General features: G+C 33.7%; 1 protein-coding gene and 1 long non-coding RNA gene across 3 annotated transcripts; both read left to right on the top strand.

Moving 5' to 3' along the window:
• Positions 1-1951: 1951 nt before the first annotated feature.
• Positions 1952-13397, top strand: LOC132176587 (uncharacterized). 2 transcript variants are annotated; one of them, XM_059588837.2, is made up of 10 exons: positions 1952-2098; positions 6685-6770; positions 6925-7436; positions 7779-7895; positions 9524-9697; positions 10614-10781; positions 11150-11273; positions 11603-11830; positions 11948-12072; positions 12884-13397. In XM_059588837.2, the coding sequence occupies exons 1-10, from the start codon at positions 2063-2065 to the stop codon at positions 12937-12939; spliced, it is 1626 nt and encodes a 541-aa protein (XP_059444820.2). In that variant the 5' UTR covers positions 1952-2062; the 3' UTR covers positions 12940-13397. The 2 variants fall into 2 exon arrangements, with proteins under 2 accessions (XP_059444820.2, XP_059444819.2); XM_059588836.2 differs by having other exon boundaries at positions 12881-13397.
• Positions 13398-17875: 4478 nt separating this feature from the next.
• On the top strand, positions 17876-20062 carry LOC148587086 (uncharacterized). Its single transcript, XR_015911782.1, has 3 exons — positions 17876-17962; positions 18130-18230; positions 20026-20062. It is a non-coding gene; the product is annotated as an uncharacterized LOC148587086 (long non-coding RNA).
• The last annotated feature ends 1310 nt before the right edge of the window (positions 20063-21372 follow it).

Genomic DNA, 21372 nt, shown 5'->3' with positions numbered 1-21372 from the left:
ATCCAATCATGTTGTGTCATATCAGTTTGTAAAAGTTTTTCTGTAAAATTTGTTTGTAAGTCTAATATTTTTCTTGCATAATTGTACTTATTTATCCAAAAATTAATAAAAAAGAATCACTCTGTTGGTTAATATTTTTCTGTGTCTTTTGTTACCAAAAAAAAAAAAAAAAAAAAATTATTAACAAATAATCTAAATACAAAATACTCTTCACATTTATATCACATCAATTTTTTTAAATAAAAATAAGATGTACTTTTTTTTTTTTTTTTAACATGTCCATACAAGGGAAGGGGAAGGAGGATTCGAACTAGTGATCTCCGCTTTATTTTAGGCGTGTACAGCCGATTAAGCTACCCCTTGGGGGGCAAATTAATAGTCCTATTGATGTTCATATGATTTTCTCTATTTCAAATGAAATTAATAGTATATATTTTATGCTCAGTATTTAAAATAAGTGTATCTCACCATGTGTATGAAGTCAATTTTGGCAAATCTTTGAAAAAATTTAAATATTGTAAAAATCATGTCCATCGTTAAATACAGACTTGAAATTCTGAGCATGAAATAGATCATATATGACAAGTCAATCTCTTGCCCATCTTTTTAGCAAATTCACCATTGAATTTACAGGATCTACATATGACCTCACATATTTAATAATGCATTTGTCCATCTCTTATGCCAAAATGAACCAAAAATAAAAAAATAAAAAATTGGCATGATGGAGAACTTATTATTATTCCTTTTCTTTCTACATAAGAAAAATAAACAAAAACTGCGACCCATATTTTTTAAATAATTTGATTTATTTTCCCATAATAAACCCCTAATCACATAAGGTTAGTGTAATTATTATTTTTGAATAAACAATGCTAAAAACCACACTCTTGTCTCACTACTATTTTTCTTTGTCATTGTCAATTAGTCTTAATTTTGTTTGTTTGTACTTTGTAAGTATTAGTCTTTAATTTTTTTTTTGTTTTTGTAATATTACAGATTATACTCTCATTTTACCAATCTTACTAGTTGATGTGTCCATGTTTGTCGGCCTTTAGATTAGTCATTGTTAACAAAAGTTTATTTTAAGGATTAATGGATACATGAATTTAAGAGCTGATTGAGATGATTACTTTAAACAAAAAGTAAAAATAAAAATATATATGGTTTGTAATATTACTCGCCCAGCTAACAGCATTAATTTTATCATCATAATTTTAAATTGATATATTTAATAATTTGTATATTATTTAATTTTTTTTAAAAGACATGTAAAAATCCCACCCTTGACAATAAATCAATGAGAAGTGCTACATATCTTCAATTTAAAATTTTTCTTTTAAAAGTTAATTTTTAAATGATGTGTCACATTTAAAAATTATTTTGAAAAGTATGTCACCAATTGACGATAAATGATATGTCAAAATAATATTATTTTGAAAAGTATATCACAAACTCATGAGATGGTCAACTTTTGAGAAAAAAATTTGAAATGTATAACATTTGGTCCGACAAAAAGTGTTACACATCTCAAATTTTTTTTCCAAAATTTAATTACCAAATAATATGTTACCATGGCATTTATAAGCGGTTTGTAAACTAACATGTCCCATCAAATAAATCTAGTGTACAGAATCCGTAAGAGTCCGAGACACGTCAACTCAAGGGAATGGATTGTCCCCAAGAGGTAGCTCAATCGACTGGGACTACACTTAATGAAGTGAAGGTCACTAGTTCGAATCCTCCTCCCCCTTTTGTGCGGATATGTCAAAAAAAAAAAAAACTCAAGAGAATGGCATTTTTGTCCTTATATATATATATATTTGGGTTCTTCTGGATGTGAGTCCTCAGAATAAGCAAACAAAAAGACTCGCACACCATATATTCTCTCCCTCACAACCAATTAATACAAGCCTCTCCCCTTTGTAAAAACACTCTCCCTCTCTTTTGTCTTTGGTCCGGCGCTTTTGCTTGCCCCACAAGCAGACTTTTGGACTCCCCAAGACGAACAAGAAGAAGAAGGGACCAAACGACGAGGACATAAAGAAGAATATCAGCAGCCATGGAAAAGAAACCACCTCGGAGTCGCAGCAACTCGGTAAAACAAACCGTTAAAAGCCATGAAAATCCTTCATCTATCATTGTTTTTGTCTCTCTCTCTCTCTCTCGTCTTCATTTTTGTACTTGTCAATGGCACCCCCACTTTCATTGGGTGAGAAGTGGGCTTTGCATTTCTTCTTCTTCTCTCTTTTCAAGCATGTGTTGTATGTAGAGATTTTCTTTTTTCTTTTTCATTTTTTACTTTTATAATGTTATGGTTTTATATTTTGGAAAGCTTAATCTCTGTTTGGATAACCTGTTGTAGGTTTTGTTACGGAAGTTTCTCTTTCTTTAAAAAGCGCAGAAAAAAAGGAGAGTGATGTTATCTATCCATGTTCACAAGAAAACAAGAAAATTTGCTAAATGCGTTTCTTTTACCTTTTTGAAACTAATTTATAAAAGTTTATACAGATTATTGCGTTTCTTTTGTTTGGCTTTAATTTCTAGCTTTGTTTGTTGTGGGAACTTTGCTACGACAGTTAGTAGAGGCGTTTATTACTGTTTACTTCTTCCATATATATATATATATGTACGTTCTGCTTCAGTTCTTGTGTTGCGCATTGCTTTGTTGAAAAATTGCATTTTTATTAATCTCCTTTTGTCTTTTTTATTTTATTTTTTGGTATAAATATTTTTTCTGATTTTCTGCATGTTGAATCAAAGTCATCTTTTGTTCCTAGATACAATTATTTATTCAGTATTCAGAACTTGTCCTGGGATCTGGGGCACTAACTAACGTAAATTTGAAGCAGCCAGGTAATCTTTTGGGGCTTTTCATTACAAAGATGATCATAAGAACTTGGGAGGTTTAGGAGACGAAACTACTTCTGCTAATATTGATGAACTGACCGTATTACACTTTATTAAAAAAAAAGAGATGAGTAAGCGTTTGCCTTGGCAATCTACCTTTGTTTGAAATTAGTATAAAGAAAGCTAGTTTACAAACTTCACAGAAAACTTCAGCTTCATACTTGCAATGAAAGCTGGTCAAATAAACCCTTGCACTTTAGTTTTTAGTTTCTTTTTCATCTAATGGTATTTCAAATTGTCTTGAGTTAGTGGATACTTATTGACTTCGGTATTTTACTTTATTTACAAGTGGAATCAATTATTTCAGAAAAAAAAAAAAAAAAATTGTAGTATTTTTCCCCCCCAAAAAAAAACAGTTTTTAAGTAGCATGGATATTTATCAAAAAAGAAGAAGTCATGTTCATATTGGGCAAGACACATGTTATACTCGATTGGTAGGATCCTATGTGATACTCACTTAATTGAAGTATTTATCACAAATAACATGTAAGCATAAAGAAAGGAACTGTCACGCCCCATGTGATGGGTCCTTTCATGCACACAAATTTATTATTATAACATGTTATTTAGTGGGATTCAGTTCCAATGTAATGCCTCAGGAACAACATTTAAGAATAGTTTGTCATATAAGTTAAATACTTGAGTCTTCCTGGGATAGGATTTCTTCACTTGATAGGTTAAATATTACTCATGCACCTTGCTTTCCCTTACTCTCCACTCCTTTCCCATATTTAAGTTAACACTCTAAATATTAAATTAAATCAAATAATAAAAAATAAGGATTATTACAGGAAATACGTTTTAAATCACTATTTTTTAAACAAGTTTTGATTCGTCAATTTCTTCTTCATGAATTTAAATGTTTGCTATAAAACTTTGAATGGTTGAGTAATTCAACCTAGACAATTAAATAAAAATAACCTTTCCGTTGATGTGAGCTCTTAGGGAAGATCAGACTGTTATCCTTAGAGTAACGTTTATTGTATGAGGGAAAGATATACAATTTAGTCTATAAAATGCATTTTGATTAGTGTGTAATTTTTTTTTGTCTTCCCCTTTTTATTTCCAATACTTGCACAATCATTGTAAGCAGTTCCTAAAATGTATCAGTTATCTTCAACTATATAGAATCCAGTATAGGAGGAGGTATGCATTCAATGTACTTCGTCAAAATATACAAATGACTTAAATTTCTTGTCAAGCCCTATAGGGTTTGGATGATGGTCTATGTTCTTATGCCATTACCGTCTCTTTAGTTTTTGATTATGATGATTTAGATTCTAGTCTTGTTGGTATTCTGATATTTGTTGTGTTTGATAATGATCCATTTTCTTTTAGACTTATAGGTTTTAAAACAAAGGTGCTATATATTTGATGTTGCCTTGTCGCATTATTCCCTTTGCATTTTAATCTTTGTTTGAGACCCTACATCATGTACCTTCTTCAGAGCACACAGTTTTGTGCCCCTTTTATATTCCATTCTTCAGTTTTACCATTCTAAGTTTTTATCTGACTAAGAGACTATGAGTTCCTGCACGCCATACTTCAATTACTTCAGAAACGGATAATATTACATTTCTTTCTTATTTATTTGTACTTCTCAAAGGTGCATTATAGTAATCTTTTACTTGGTTAGTCTATAACTCTGGTTTCATGTGTTATGTATACCATTTAGACCTACTTATTCTTGATGGTGTTTGGTTAAACTGAATTTCGCATACCGTTGTTGGGGTAATCACATGATTGGATGGAGAGGGAAAGAAGTATACAACTTAAATCCAACCCAACTTTGGGGTGCTTGTTGTTCAGTCCACTAATGTTTCCAACTATGACCTTAAAATTTTGGAAGGCCCCCCTCCCACCCAATTGAATATAACGGAAGTTACGCACCAATCATCTAGAATAAGAATCTAGTTTTCATTCGTGAAAACGTAAAATCTGGTTTGATTTAGGATCGTGAAAAACAATAAGAGTATTAGTGTCATGTTGATCTTCTTGTTTTGTAGCTATAACTGAGTTTTAGGTGAAGTTTTTAATTGGACTTACCATGTTGAGTACGGTCGTGATATGGTAGAATTTGTTTTCCTTTATTTGAGAAGTAGGAGCAAAATGTTAACATATATATATATTTTTTAATCAAGTAGAATATATTTGTTTGTTATCAAGATTGGTAGTTTTTCTTTTCAGTCTCCTAGAATTTTTTATTTGTCAAAAGTCCATAGTCTTTACCATTGAAAAACACTAGACGTTTGTTTGGCTGCTTTGAATTAGTTTCCCAGCTTTTCCAGCAACAATCAAGGAATATTTAACCCAAGGTAAGTGGAGAAACTTACCTTGCGTTTAGTATGATGACTTTGGATTTTAATAGGTATGTTGGTTGGAGGCATGGTGCTTACTAAGGAGTGGATGGATGGGTAAACTTCAGGACTAACTGTGGAAGAAATGGCTAGGATAAAGTATCTGGCCACTCTTTTTAGCTTTCTGTTATTATATGAAATTTGTGGTGAACTACAAATTCAGTCCTAGAAAGTGTAAATCTCATATGGATTTTGTTATTCTTCTATTTCGTAGTGTAATCTTGAACGCGAATATTATCTCTTTGATGTGGTATAGTAAGACCATGGACATAAACACTGTATTACCTATTGCAAATGCATATTCTATCCTTCATCTTCTTCATATAACCACAATCCTCAAGATTGATGTTTTTCTCCTAAAAGTGAAATTTTATTGGGGAACCTTAAGAACCATCTTTATAATCAAATGCCATTTCTACTTGGTGTTGACACATTTCTATTATGTTACCAAAATCTTCATGATCATGATCACCGATAACATGCACTTCCATCTTCCACTTTCGTATCAATCAACTGTTATGCTACCTTCACAAGATTGTAATTGCCACAAATCGCTGCCTTCACTGCCTTAGTCCTATGGAAACACCATTGTGCATTTTGCCTATTCCTTTTTATTATTCCTATTATTTTTATAGCAGCTCTAGAAACATCTTGTTAATTCTTACATAGAGCAAATTGTAGAAGCTGGTGACTTAAGTGGCCTTTGCTCATTTAAGTCCACCTTGTTTTTAGTTCTCTAGGCATTAAACTAAAGAACTCTACCTTGACACCCCTTGTGCTGTCCTCCTTGTATTCAGTATCTGTAGGAACATGGTATTCTTAATTCTTCCATGGAGAAAATTGCAGAAGCTAGTGACCTAAGTGGCCTTTGCTCATTGAAGTCCTCGTTTTTAGTTCTCAAGGCACTAAACTAAAGAACTATGCCTTGATTCCCAATATGCTGGGTCCAAACTGTGAGCATTTTTGTAGAAAATCACTATACAAGGACACCTGATATTGTGCAGATTCTTCCATAGCTGGACATGCTGTTTCTAAGTACATACATCGCAGTTTTTCCTTGCTATTTTACCGTCAAAATTATTAACTTGTTTTAAGTTATTTTTCATCATGTATCTTCTGTCTTCACTCTTCATTAAAGTTTCATTCTCAAATAATTTGAATTGAAATGTTCCTGCCTCTACAATTTGTATATGTTCATCTGATGATGTGTATTTTAGTTTGTCTGGGAGCATGAATACTAAGTTTATGTGGATCACCGAATTTTTGACAGCAGCACTGTCATTTGTGTTTACACACCAAGTGATGGACAGATTAAAGGAACTAAATAATTTGATTGTATTTAATTAAATTTCATTAAATTTGTCATTGATTAGTAACTTCTATTTGGAATTCATATTGATACTCTTCCACCCTGCAGAATGAGCTTTGTGACATATGTGGTGATGTTGGTTTTGATAAAGTCCTAGCTACTTGCATTATATGCAATACAGCTCGTGAGCATACGTATGATAATACTCTTAGCTCCCTCCACTCCCTCTCATCTTCTCTCTCTCTCTCTCTCTCTCTAACACGTGTGCAATTTTCTGTCACTCTATTTTCCTCATTTGTTGGCTTAACAACGTCATATGATTATATTTCTCATTTTTGCCTTTTTCAGTTATTGCATGCGGGTCTATTCCAACGATAACACAAAAAATTGGACTTGTGAATCATGTCTGTCAAGCAATATAGTTTTGCCTGAAGCTTGTTTGAAGAAAGGTATGATGAGAACTATGACATTGGATTCCTCTGAAATAGGCTGCCGAGATGGTATGCATACAGCAGGTCCCAGTTCTGGGGGGCAGGCATATTCTAAAAGGCAAAAGCCTGCTGAAACTGGCAAAGTGAAGTTCATTACTGCTAAGGAAGCCATTAAGCTATCATCAGCAGCCACGAAAAGAGGAACTCCTTCACAGACTAATTTTGGTCGGAAACCTGGTCCATCATATTCAAAGGCATCCTCTCAAAAGACACCAGTTGGATCCAGAACCGCCACCCCAAAGTGCTCCACTTTAAGGGTGAAAGAAAATCTTAGTCTTGGACCGTCAGGACTTATGAAGCCTCCTAGGCATGGTGGTGCACCTTCAATGATTAATCAACGGGCACCTCAAGCATTAAAGAAATTTAAAGGTGATAATTTTTTTTTTTTTTTTTGAATATTCATGCTTTACATCAGTTATTGCAGGTTAATACTATATAACCATCCATAACTGAACTTCCATCAATGTCTGTCACAGATATTGATGGAAGTTCAGTTATGGATGGGTTCCTCTTCTTAGCCTGGAAATTAAAAAAAAGGTTTTGAAAGGGATGGGAAGAACAGTTGAGATTCACAAAACTTTGTGAGGCTGTAACAGATTTTACGCCCTTTTCTTTTCTTGATGACACATTTTATGCCCTTGTCTTGATTAAAGGTATGGAACTTTTTCATCTCACGGAATTAATTGCTTTTATGTGCTCTGCCTGCCTCAGATCCAAATTCTCCTGCTAAAGTAGTCGAAACTTCTAAAACTAATGTGGAGAGAGCTGCAAATAAAGCATCATGTGCACCTTCAATATCAAAAAAATGTCTGCCTATTGTCAATACAGGCAAGACAGCATCTTTGATATGTTACTATTTTCAGTTGTTTTTGCCTTTTAACTTAAAGATTGTAACTTTTGCATTATTGAATGAAATCTCCAATTTATCAAAAAGAAAATATTGAATGAATTGTCCAAAGTTTCAATGAAGACTATGAAGTGAGTAATGTTTAATGTCGTATATAATTGATTTTACCTTTTTTGTCATCAGGGTAGTAAAAATGTTGTAGGATGGCATGAGGGAAAAAGGAAATCTAGGGTCTAGGAAAATTATAGTTAGGGTTTGTCACAAGTTGGTATGGTGAAATTTGTTTGTCAAATTAGGGGTTTACGTATCTAGCTGCTTTTGCTGGAACCAAAGAATGTACAATGAAAAGTAAAGAATCACTGCTAGCATCAAACTTAGTAGGAATTACTCCTTCGAAAATAGCATTAAATCTCTAGGGTTTGCAGAAAACTTGAAACCAGCTGTAAAATTGTTTAATATGTCAGATTATAATTTATAGTCATTGCAATTTATATAGGGTTCCCAATGACCTAAGTGTAATAACCCTCAATTCTTAATTGTTACCTTTGAAAGAATGTAATTTGGACCATACATTATTACTTAAGATTAATAATAGAACCCTAAAGCCTTATTATTGGACCCACAAATAATTAAAAATGAAAAAGAAATATCAACATTGATGTGGGATATGCTCGCCACAGTGCTGTGAACAGTAAATCTCAGGAAGTGAACTTTAATTTGACTGCAACATAGTGACTGCAACATAGGAGCCACAACGTAATCTTTCCACCAAATTGAAGCTTGGGGTTGCTAAATCTGCTTCTTGTTTATTGTACAAAGTTTAAGTGGCTGCTTTCTATCAACAAAACAATTTTGACCAGATTATTCAAACGTCAAGTGATTTTTTAGGTGGATCAATTGTATATAATGTGCATACTTGAGGCTCTCTCTTTTCTAAGCCAAGGCAAACCTAGAACCCATGGAAACCTTGCATGGGTTCAAGGTTTGCCTTAGCTTGGCAATGTATTGTTGCTTTTCTTAGTAAAAACAAAGCCTCAACTAAAATCACCTACATTTGAACTAAATACCTTACTTTTTAAATAAAATGTCAACTGAAAGATTTAAAATTATTTTTAAAACATAAATATATTATTATTTGTCATATCTATTGGTTCAGCTAGCAATCAAAATATTTTTCTTTCAAATATAATAATACTGTTAAAAATAAAGTCTTTATGGCATAATATCTTGAGCTGAAAGCAAATGGCAGTATATTACTTTTTGAGTTTAAATTAATTATGATATATACAATTTCGAGATATAAATAGTGAATTCCAATGAGTGATGTGCAATGGGCTTGTGTGAAGCAGATGATACAATCCTCTCTCTCTCTCTCTCTCTCTCTCTCTTTCTCTCTCTCTCTCTCAATAAAGAAGATAGCAGCATCGTTATGCAACAAACCTAGCTATGAACAAGTCCTCTTGGCACTATTACCATTAGGCTCTGAAACGGTGGTGGTACAAGCTGCTGTCAATTAGGATATACAAGTTTGACGGTTGTTGGTGCTATTAACTGTTTTTTCTTTTAAATCTTTTGGTACAATTTAATAATTTTATGATCTCTATGTTAGTAAAAATGGCTCTCGCAGCTGCCAGAAAGGAGGATGTTTGTGGGAAACCACTTATGAATGCCCTTATTGCTACCAAAGAAGTTGAAACTTCTAATACAAAGATGGAGAAGACTACAAACGAAGCATCACATACACCTTCACTATCAAGGCATTCTTCACCTATTGTCAGTAAAGGTAACGGAATTCCTATTGATGCGTATGAATTTACTAATATGAGTTGTTAGGATCTTTGCATATTAGTGTTTAGCTATATTTATAGCTGACCGCAAATTTGTTTAATTGTGCTCTTTTGGAAAAATTGTTATGGCACTATGCTTGTGAGAGAAGAACTTTGTGGAGAGCGGAGTGGATTGTAAATATGGTAGTGGGTGGGGTGGATGGCTTCTAGTGAGAGAAATGGGTCGTGTGGGGTTGGTTGTGTTTTATGTGCAAGAAGAATGGGAAATCTGTAGATCACCTTCTACTCCATTGTGAGACTACTTATGTGTTATGGAGTTCTATCTTCGGCCTTTATGGGTTAAAGTGGATTATGCCTAGGGGTGGTGGGTCTCTTCGCTTGTTGGAGAGGGTAGTGTTGCTCTTCTCAAAGGGTAGTAATGTGGAAGATGATCCTATTTTGCTTAATGTGGTGTATTTCAAGAGAAATAAATTATTGTAGTTTTGAGGATTGCAGGAGAACGGTGGTGAAACTAAAGTCCTTTTTCTTCAAAACCCTATACCACTGGAGAGCCTCCTTTGAGTGCTTAGTATTACTAGCTTTAATGATTTTCTGATCTTTTTCTTTTTCTATTTAGGTGTCTCTTGTATACTACCTGTGTACTTGAGTTGTGTCCTTTCTCTTTTTAATAAAATTCATTTACTTAAAAAAAAAAAAAAATAGAATGATGGGTGTGCACTTTTTTTTTTTGGCTGTATTAAAGCTGTCTTTCATCAATTAGAAAGCATTGCTTCGATTTGATTGGGATGTGTCTATTAGATGCAGTGTTTCTTATATAAGTGAACTCAAAACGTAATGCATCAGTTGAGAATATTATAATATTTATCTTTTGACATTTATATTGTAGTGATGCCCTAATGATCTTTATTTCAGAAAAATTGGCCCTTGTGGCTTTGGAGGAGGATGTTTCTGGAAAACAACCAATGGATTCCTTAATTGCTAAAGAACATGGAACGTCTACTATGAAGATAGAGGATGATATTAACAAAGCATCATGCACGTTTTCACCACTGATGCATACTTCACAAACTGTCAGTTCAGGCAAGATAATTGACACTGTTTGCTTCTCTCCTGTTTCATTTTTATTATATATCTAGAAGTTTTAACATACAAATTTAACAGTGAAAAGACAGACATTTAGTTACATTTCCCAACTAAAAATAATTAATTTAGGTCTTATCAAAGTTGATGATTTAATTCATAAATTGCTGACATTAAAATACATATATCCATGATATCTAGATATGGCATGATTCTATTTACAAAAAATAAAATATATTCTGTCACTTTCACATCAAACGAGCTCAGCCATAATATTGAAATCGTGTTATAGTTGGGATATCAGCTTGGAAATATGACTATTTGGTAATCCGATTGCTTTACTAATTGCTGTTCCTGTGTTTCTATAGGTGGTAACTTCCAAGATGATGCTGAATGTAAGAACTCTGATGTTGAAGAAAGAGACTTGCTGAATATGCTACCTAAATTCAAGCTATACTGTGATAATCTACCAGCTCTACGTATTACTTGGAAGTTTGTAACCAATCTTTTCATGATTTTGTCTATAACCTTTATTTATGAAATTGGAAGTCATTCATTCTTTACAGGAAGGAATGCATGGAAGTAAAATAAATGATGTCTAGTAGATTGTCTCTTACGCAAAGGGCAGATTATGTCCCTAATTTAGGCTTGTTCATTGTTTCTTAACATGTGCATGGCAGATATTTATTCTTCTGTATTGTTGCATTTAAGTGAATTCTTCATACAGTGCAAAAGATGTTAAGTTCCTTTAGGTGTCTGCTCTATAGAGTTTCCATTGCTTTCCTGCTCTATAGAGTTTTCATTTATTTTTCTTTCTTCAGAGGAGGCTTTCTTTTTACTAGTACCCCTGGTAAATTTTACGGTGGGTTCCTGGCTCAACCTAAATGCACCATCAATCGCAAAGCTTATGAGATTTCACAAAGAATGCCTCTAGTCCTTCAGGTTAAGTTGCTTCCTCGGTGCCAACTCTGGGAGGAGCTGTTCCAGAACAATGGTCCTGATCTTAATGACGTAGCTTTATATTTTTTCCCTGATGATAATATTGAGAGGTTTGTTTTAGCATCTAATTTTTGAGTGACAATCTTTTTTTCTTCCTTTTTTTTTTTTTTTTGAGTGACAATCTGTTAATTATACAATTTTTTAACATGACTTCTGTTGACTTATAGATCCAAAGAGACCACTGCCTGCCTGTTTGAGCTGATGGAGGCCCACAATTCAATGATGAGAAGTTTTATTGGTGGTGCAGAGTTGCTGATATTTACATCAAAACAGATGCATGTTGACTCACAGAGTGAGCTTCTCATAAGCTTCTCATCATTTGGGTTTCCTGCAGTTTTCCCATAGATGAACATACTTAGCACAACACTTCAGGTTTTGTGATTTTGTTTTGGTAGAGATTATCGTGATTGATATTGAAAATACTTTGTTGTGGTCGATGATCCTAAACCACTTTTTATAATCAGAAAATAAGATATATATATATATATATTTAAAAAAAAAAGGAAGATTGTTGGTAAACTGTTAAAGGGCTCTTAGATTGAATCTTTGTCTTCATCTTGGTGGCACAGGGGAGGCCTAAAAATTCCTACATATTTTTAGATTTATTAACTTCACAAAATTGTGGAGTTATTTGATGGCGTAACTAGGTAACTAGGTATTAACATCTGAGCTTATTTGTTGGATTTCTATTCATTTATTTGACATAAAGTTGTGTACATGTCATGTGGACTGGAAACCTGCATCCTTATATCCGATATGGACTATTGGAAAGGAGAAAAGCCGTTACATTTTGGAGGTGCCATTGCCCAAATTAGGTGGAATTAGAATTAGGTCAATCTTTCTTAGGAGTGTCTTTTATTTGTTGTGTGCTCTTTTTGTTTAGTTTTCACTCTTTTAATCATTCTTAGATTAAGAATTTTCCTTATGGATGAATAATGTTATGTTTGTGCTTCCCCTGTATTTGGGGCTCTACCTTTTAAGATTTTTCTTATGAATTACTTTATTTGCATTGTTTAATATAATTATGTATTTAGGTCAAAATCATTTTACTGCAGCTAAATGGCACCATTTTATAATGACCTTATTTGTTATGAAAATAGCAGAGTACTTCTGTGGAGTATTTCGCCATGTAAAAGATAAAAGACTCTTCACAAAGTAGATGAGGAACAACACACTACTCAGAACTCCACCTTGCAATGCCTTCTTCATACACAAGAAATGTCTATAGTGTATAGCAACCTTCTTTCTCAATGGTACTCCTTGACCAAATACAATTGGTTCGCCAATGTACAGATTCAGAACTCACAGAAAATATGGTACAGATTGCTCACTCGCATCATACGGTACAGAATCATTTTATACAGCCCTTACATGAACACTTAAACAGTAATTCACAAATTGAGATGGCAATTTTAAGGTCCATTTGTCTGCTTTTTCAGCTCCAGCAAAATGCTGTTACTTGTGTAATCTAGGGTAGTCTCCTTGTGTGAAATATGTGATGCTTTTGTTGTGTTGAGTGTGTGCAATTGTTAAATGTTTGAGAAAAGTGTAACTTCTCTTTCCCATTTTCTTAAAACTTTATACATTTCAACATATCTATTGTATTGATATCCCAGAAACGGCAATCATAACATATCGTGCAAATATTCCACAACATATGAGTCCCACAAATCTAATGATAATTCACTCATCCACGGTATGAAAATGGGATGAATGTTTCTTCCCCCACCAACCCAGCCTCCAATCCTTGTCTATGACTAATTGGGGTTCCAATCCCTTATGTCCTTCACTCTATCACCAATACTTATTTAACTTTAATTCGAAGATAAATGAGAAATAGAGTTTATAGGAGTCTTTTTATAAATCAGGTCATTTTAGACACCAATCATCATCCTATGTGATGTGACAAAGCAATTGAACGCTGTAGGAACAGCTAATTTGGAAGCCCCTAATGACAATCAGCTTCTAATTACAACAATTAAAATTACAAGAGTACTCCAATATCAAGAGATTGGCATTGCAATTTTGGGCACCAAAATTGTATTTTGAAACAAAATAAAGAAAAGTATTTTGTTTAAGAGTGTGTTTTACATTTTCAAATAAGGGAGTCCCTTTTTTTTTTAATATATATATATATATATATATTATCCAAAATACTGAAGATATGATATAATAGTCCTAACAAATTATTTTATCAATCATCGTTAAAAATTAAAAAATAACAAAATAAATCAAAGGTTAATTTCAAGTTCTTAACGAATAAATCTAGTAGTACTAGTGTGAACCAATTTGAGGTTTTTATTTTATTGCTGTTACACCAACACGAAGTTTGGTTTGATGGAATACATTTGAAATTGCAAAGAAAGCCAAACAAAAAGAATATATGCGAAACAATTACATAAAATGATCAAACTATTAATTTGCACCAAATAATTAATTAATTAAATGATATTGATCGGGTTCTTAAGAACGATGATTTTCTTTGCCATCCCTAATAGCTCTGTTGGTGGTGCTATGGCCCCCGTCCAAAACAAGGTTGAGGCCACTTACGTACTTGGACTCATCTCTAGCTAAGAACACTGGCGCCTCTGCAACATCGTCCGTCCCAAACACCACCCCTTGCACTTTAGTTTTTAGTTTCTTTTTCATCTAATGGTATTTCAAATTGTCTTGAGTTGGTGGATACTTATTGACTTCGGCATTTTACTTTATTTACAAGTGGAATCAATTATTTCAAAAAAAAAAAAAAAAAAAAAACAGTTTTTAAGTAGCATGGATATTTATCAAAAAAGAAGAAGTCATGTTCGTTCATATTGGGCAAGACACATGTTATACTTGATTGGTAGGATCCTATGTGACACTCACTTAATTGAAGTATTCATCACAAATAACATGTAAGCATAAAGAAGGGAACTGTCACGCCCCATGTGATGGGTCCTTTCATGCACACAATTTTTTATTATAATATGTTATTTAGTGGGATTCAGTTCCAATGTAATGCCTCAGGAACAACATTTTAAGAATAGTTTGTCATATAAGTTAAATACTTGAGTCTTCCTGGGATAGGATTTCTTCACTTGATAGGTTAAATATTACTCATGCACCTTACTTTCCCTTACTCTCCACTCCTTTCCCATATTTAAATTAACACTCTAAATATTAAATTAAATCAAATAATAAAAAATAAGGATTATTACAGGAAATATGTTTTAAATCACTATTTTTTAAACAAGTTTTGATTCGTCAATTTCTTTCTTCATGAATTTAAATGTTTGCTATAAAACTTTGAATGGTTGAGTACTTCAACCTAGATGATTAAATAAAAATAACCTTTCCGTTGATGTGAGCTCTTAGGGAAGATCAGGCTGTTATCCTTAGAGTAACGTTTATTATATGAGGGAAAGATATACAATTTAGTCTATAAAATGCATTTTGATTAGTGTGTAATTTTTTTTTGTCTTCCCCTTTTTATTTCCAATACTTGTGCGATCATAGTAAGCAGTTCCTAAAATGTATCAGTTATCTTCAACTATATAGAATCCAGTATAGGAGGAGGTATCCATTCAATGTACTTCGTCAAAATATACAAATGACTTAAATTTCTTGTCAAGCCCAATAGGCTTTGGATGATGGTCTATGTTCTTATGCCATTACCGTCTCTTTAGTTTTTGATTATGATGATTTAGATACCGTTGTTGGGATAATCACATGATTGGATGGAGAGGGAACGATCAACGAAGTATACAACTTAAATCTAACCCAACTTTGGGGTGCTTGTTGCTTAGTCCACCAATGTTTCCAATTATCACCTTAAAATTTTGGAAGGGAAGTTTTTAATTGAATATAAGGGAAGTTACGCACCAATCATCTAGAATAAGAATCTAGTTTTCATTCGTGAAAAAGTAAAATCTGGTCTGATTTAGGATCGCGAAAAACAATAAGAGTATTAGTGTCATGTTGATCTTCTTGTTTTGTAGCTATAACTGAGTTTTGGGTGAAGTTTTTAATTGGACTTACCATGTTGAGTACGGTTGTGATATGCTAGAATTAGTTTTCCTTTATTTGAGAAGTAGGAGCAAAATGTCAACATATATATATATATATTTTTAATCAAGTAGAATATATTTGTTTGTTATCAAGATTGGTAGTTTTTCTTTGGGAAAAATCCACTTTACCCTCCTGAAGTTTCAAGGGTTTTTCAATTTGAACCCCAAAGTTTAAAAAGTGGCAATGTACCCCCCCAATGTTTCAAAAATTTTCAATTTAAACCTTTCGTTAATAATTTCCGTTAAATTGGACGAAAATCTCTAAAATTACATAATTACCCTCAGGCTTTTTTAAAAAAAATTTCCGTCCAATTTAACGGAAATTGTAATGGAAGGTTTAAATTGAAAATTTTTGAAACATTGGGGGGATACATTGCCACTTTTTAAACTTTTGGGTTCAAATTGAAAAACTCCTGAAACTTCAGGGGGGTAAAGTGGATTTTCCCATTTTTCTTTTCAGTCTCCTAGAATTTTTTATTTGTCAAAAGTCCATAGTCTTTACCATTGAAAAACACCTGGACGTTTATTTGGCTACTTTGAATTAGTTTCCCAGCTTTTCCAGCAACAATCAAGGAGTATTTAACCCCAGGTAAGTGGAGAAACTTACCCTGCGTTTAGTACGATGACTCTGGATTTTAATAGGTATGTTGATTGGAGGCATGGTGCTTACTAAGGAGTGGATGGATGGGTAAACTCCAGGACTAACTGTGGAAGAAATGGCTAGGATAAAGTCTCTGGCCACTCTTTTTAGCTTTCTGTTATTATAAGAAATTTGCTGTGAACTTCAAATTCAGTCCTAGAAAGTGTAAATCTCATATGGATGTTGTTATTCTTCTATTTCATAGTGTAATCTTGAACGCAAATATTATCTCTTTGATGTGGTATAGTAAGACCATGGACATAAACATTGTATTATCTATTGCAAATGCATATTCTATCCTTCATCTTCTTCATATAACCACAATCCTCAAGATTGATGTTTTTCTCCTAAAAGTGAAATTTTATTGGGGAACCTTAAGAACCATCTTAATAATCAAATGCCATTTCTACTTGGTGTCAACACATTTCTATTTTGTTACCAGAATCTTCATGATCATGATCACCAATAACATGCACTTCCATCTTCCACTTTCGTATCAATCAACTGTTATGCTACCTTCACAAGATTGTAATTGCCACAAATCGCTGCCTTCACTGCCTTAGTCCTATGGAAACACTGTTGTGCACTTTGCATTTTCTTTTTTATTATTCCTATTATTTTTATAGCATGTCTAGAAACATCTTGTTAATTCTTACATAGAGCAAATTGGAGAAGCTGGTGCCTTAAGTGGCCTTTGCTCATTTAAGTCCACCTTGTTTTTAGTTCTCAAGGCAATAAACTAAAGAACTCTGCCTTGACACCCATTGTGCTGTCCTCCTTGTATTCAGCATCTGTAGGAACATGGTATTCTTAATTCTTCCATGGAGAAAATTGCAGAAGGTGGTGACCTAAGTGGCCTTTGCTCATTAAAGTCCTCCTCGTTTTTAGCTCTCAAGGCACTAAACTAAAGGACTATGCCTTGATTCCCACTATGCTGGGTCCAAACTGTGAGCATTTTTGTAGAAAAATCACTATACAAGGACACCTGATATTGTGCAGATTCTTCCATAGCAGGACACGCTGCTTCTAAGTACATACATCGCAGTTTTTCCTTGCTATTTTACTGTCAAAATTATGAACTTGTTTTAAGTTATTTTTCATCATGTATCTTCTGTCTTCACTCTTCATTAAAGTTTCATTCTCAAATAATTTGAATTGAAATGTTCCTGCCTCTGCAATTTGTATATGTTCATCCGATGATGTGTATTTTAATTTGTCTGGGAGCATGAATACTAAGTTTATGTGGATCACCGAATTTTTGACAGCAGCACTGTCATTTGTGTTTACACTAAGTGATGGACAGATTAAAGGAACTAAATAATTTGATAGTATTTAATTAAATTTCATTAAATTTGTCATTGATTAGTAACTTTTATTTGGAATTCATATTGATACTCTTCCACCCTGCAGAATGAGCTTTGTGACATATGTGGTGATGTTGGTTTTGATAAAGTCCTAGCTACTTGCATTATATGCAATACAGCTCGTGAACATACGTATGATAATACTCTTAGCTCCCTCCACCCCCTCTCATATTCCATCTCTCTCTCTCTCTCTCTCTCTCGTCTGTCTATAACACGTGTGCAATTTTCTGTCACTATTTTCCTCATTTGTTAGCTTAACAACGTCATATGATTATATTTCTCATTTTTGCCTTTTTCAGTTATTGCATGCGGGTCTATTCCAACGATAACACAAAAAATTGAACTTGTGAATCATGTCTGTCAAGCAATATAGTTTTGCCTGAAGCTTGTTTTAAGAAAGGTATGATGAGAACTATGACATTGGATTCCTCTGAAATAGGCTGCCGAGATGGTATGCATACAGCAGGTCCCAGTTCTGGGGGGTAGGCATATTCTAAAAGGCAAAAGCCTGCTGAAACTGGCAAAGTGAACTTCATTACTGCTAAGGAAGCCATTAAGCTATCATCAGCAGCCACGAAAAGAGGAACTCCTTCACAGACTACTTTTGGTCGGAAACCTGGTCCATCATATTCAAAGGCATCCTCTCAAAGGACACCAGTTGGATCCAGAACCGCCACCCCAAAGTGCTCCACTTTAAGGGCGAAAGAAAATCCTAGTCTTGGACCGTCAGTACTTATGAAGCCTCTTAGGCATGGTGGTGTACCTTCAATGATTAATCAACGGGCACCTCAAACATTAAAGAAATTAAAAGGTGATAATTTTTTTTTTTTTTTTTTTTTTTTTTTTTTTTTCAAGTATTCAAGTTTTACATCAGTTATTGCAGGTTAATACTATATAACCATCCATAACTGAACTTGCATCAATGTATGTCTCACAGACATTGATGGAAGTTCAGTTATGGATGGTTTCCTCTTCTTAGCCTGGAAATTAAAAAAAGGTTTTGAAAGGGATGGGAAGAACATCTGAGATTCACAACACTTTGTGAGGCTGTAACAGATTTTACGCTCTTTTCTTTTCTCGATAACACATTTTATGCCCTTGTCTTGATTAAAGGTATGAAACTTTTTCATCTCACGGAAGTAATTGCTTTTATGTGCTCTGCCTGCCTCAGATCCAAATTCTCCTGCTAAAGTAGTCGAAACTTCGAAAACTAATGTGGAGAGAGCTGCAAATAAAGCATCATGTGCACCTTCAATATCAAAAAAATGTCTGCCTATTGTCAATACAGGCAAGACAGCATCTTTGATATATTACTATTTTCAGTTGTTTTTGCCTTTTAACTTAAAGATTGTAACTTTTGCATTATTGAATGAAATCTCCAATTTATCAAAAAAGATAATATTGAATGAATTGTCCAAAGTTTCAGTGAAGAATATGAAGTGAGTAATGTTTAATGTCGTATATAATTGATTTTACCTTTTTTGTCATCAGGGCAGTAAAAATGTTGCAGGATGGCATGAGGGAAAAAGGAAATCTAGGGTCTCGGAAAATTATAGTTAGGGTTTGTAACAAGTTGGTAGTGGTGAAATTTGTTTGTCAAATTAGGGGTTTACGTATCTAGTTGCTTTTGCTGGAACCAATGAACGTACAATGAAAAGTAAAGAATCACTGCTAGCATCAAACTAGTAGGAATTACTCATTCGAAAATAGCATTAAATCTCTAGGATTTGCAGAAAACTTGAAACCAGTTGTACAATTGTTTAATATGTTAGATTATAATTTATAGTCATTGCAATTTATATTGGGTTCCCAATGATCTAAGTGTAATAACCCTCAATTTTTAATTGTTACCTTTGAAAGAAAGTAATTTGGACCATACATTATTACTTAAGATTAATAATAGAACCCTAAAGCCTTATTATTGGACCCACAAATAATTAAAAATGAAAAAGAAATATCAACACTGATGTGGGATATGCTCGCCACAGTGCTATGAACATTTCATCTCAGGAAGTGAACTTTAATTTAACTGCAACATAGGAGCCACAACGTAATCTTTCCACCGAATTGAAGCTTGGGGTTGCTAAATCTGCTCTTTGTTTATTGTACAAAGTTTAAGTGGCTGCTTTCTATTAACAAAGCAATTTTGACCACATTTTTATCGCTCTGACAGTTTTTGGGTAATCAAATTTCAGAGAATGTTGTAGTGTCCTTCTCTGCTTGCAAAAGGACGGGTGAACAAGAAACTGAAGATCTAAGGAGGAGCTTTGCATTAACAAGGACTTTAACTCCCTTTTTTCCTCGCGGTCAGCGATTAGAGAGGAGAGCTAACATTAAGTATGCTATTTCTAAGCAAAAGAAGCTAGATAGTGGAGCTTTTGAATGTCACTTTGAGTGAGTCATAATGTCAATTAATATGGTGTGGGAACGATGGTCTCAATGTTTTTCCCTGTTTTCTGAATAAAATTGTTTGACATGTGTAGGAAATTATGGGGAAGCTTTTCTGAAGATAAAAGGACCTCCTTTACGTACCTTGACTGCTTATGGTTTTACATGTATAGGAGCCAACCCTATAAAGCCAAGGTGCTAACATGGATTAAGAAGAAGCACATTTTTTCAAAGAAATATGTCTTGGTTCCTATTATTTGCTAGTAAGTTCTTTCCATTAACTTGGCCGCTAAGCATTATTTTTATTGCAAATGCATGGGATTTTATTTTGTTGTCTTGTTTCTTTGGCGTATAGATTGGATTGGATTTTATTGTTCGAAATACCATTTCTTTAGGGATCACTGGAGCCTCTTGATCTTCTGACACTTTGGTGAGAGCTTGCAATAAAAAACCAGAACACCATGCATGTTATTGCTGGATTCGCTCCAAATAGCAAATCCAAGGCTGGTTGAACCACATATAAGAAAGTATGCATCTAAACAAACCCAGACTCCTTGTTTCGGTATGGTAGTTTATTGATTTTTTGGTTTCTTTCAGGTTTGTGTTGGATATTTATAAAGCAGAGGGTAGGCCTGAGAATGAGGACTTTATCTATCGAATTCCTCTCCTGGTGCCTAAGGTGACCACAATATATGCTCTTGATTCATTTCCACTTTAGTGCTATTGTATTTTCACTTGTATTTGCATCCTGGGAAAAAGTGGATTTTTTTTTTTTTTTGTTCAGGTTCCTCAGCAGACAGGTAATGAGGAATGCGGCAGATTTGTTCTTTACTTTAGCAAATTGTTCGTGGAAGGCGCTCCGAAGGATTTTAGAGTTGAGGATTATCCTTACTTTGTAAGTTTCCGCTGGTTGTCATGTTTATTGTATGAAGCGCCTGAAGCAATAAACATGACAGCCAGCGGAAACTTACAAAGTAAGGATAATCCTCAACTCTAAAATCCTCTGGAGTGCCTTCCACGAACAATTTACTAAAGTAAAGAACAAAACTACCGCATTCCTGATTACCTGTCTGTTGAGGAACCTGAACAAAAAAAAAAAAAAAAAAAAAAAATCCATTTTTTCCCAAGATGCAAATACAAGTGAAAAATACAAT

Source organism: Corylus avellana, chromosome 3, assembly GCF_965113065.1.
Source record: "Corylus avellana chromosome 3, dhCorAvel1.hap1.2, whole genome shotgun sequence".
Taxonomy (NCBI): domain Eukaryota; kingdom Viridiplantae; phylum Streptophyta; class Magnoliopsida; order Fagales; family Betulaceae; genus Corylus; species Corylus avellana.
The sequence above is the reverse complement of the archived record's forward strand: the minus strand, read 5'-3'. Positions and strand labels throughout refer to the sequence as shown.

Bases quoted from the DNA above. Each gene is read 5' to 3' on its own strand.
- LOC132176587 (XM_059588836.2), top strand. From the start codon at position 2,063: ATGGAAAAGAAACCACCTCGGAGTCGCAGCAACTCG. The intron at 2,099-6,684 runs GTAAAACAAACC...TCCACCCTGCAG, and splicing joins CTCGGAGTCGCAGCAACTCG to AATGAGCTTTGTGACATATG. The intron at 11,831-11,947 runs GTTTGTTTTAGC...GTTGACTTATAG, and splicing joins CCTGATGATAATATTGAGAG to ATCCAAAGAGACCACTGCCT.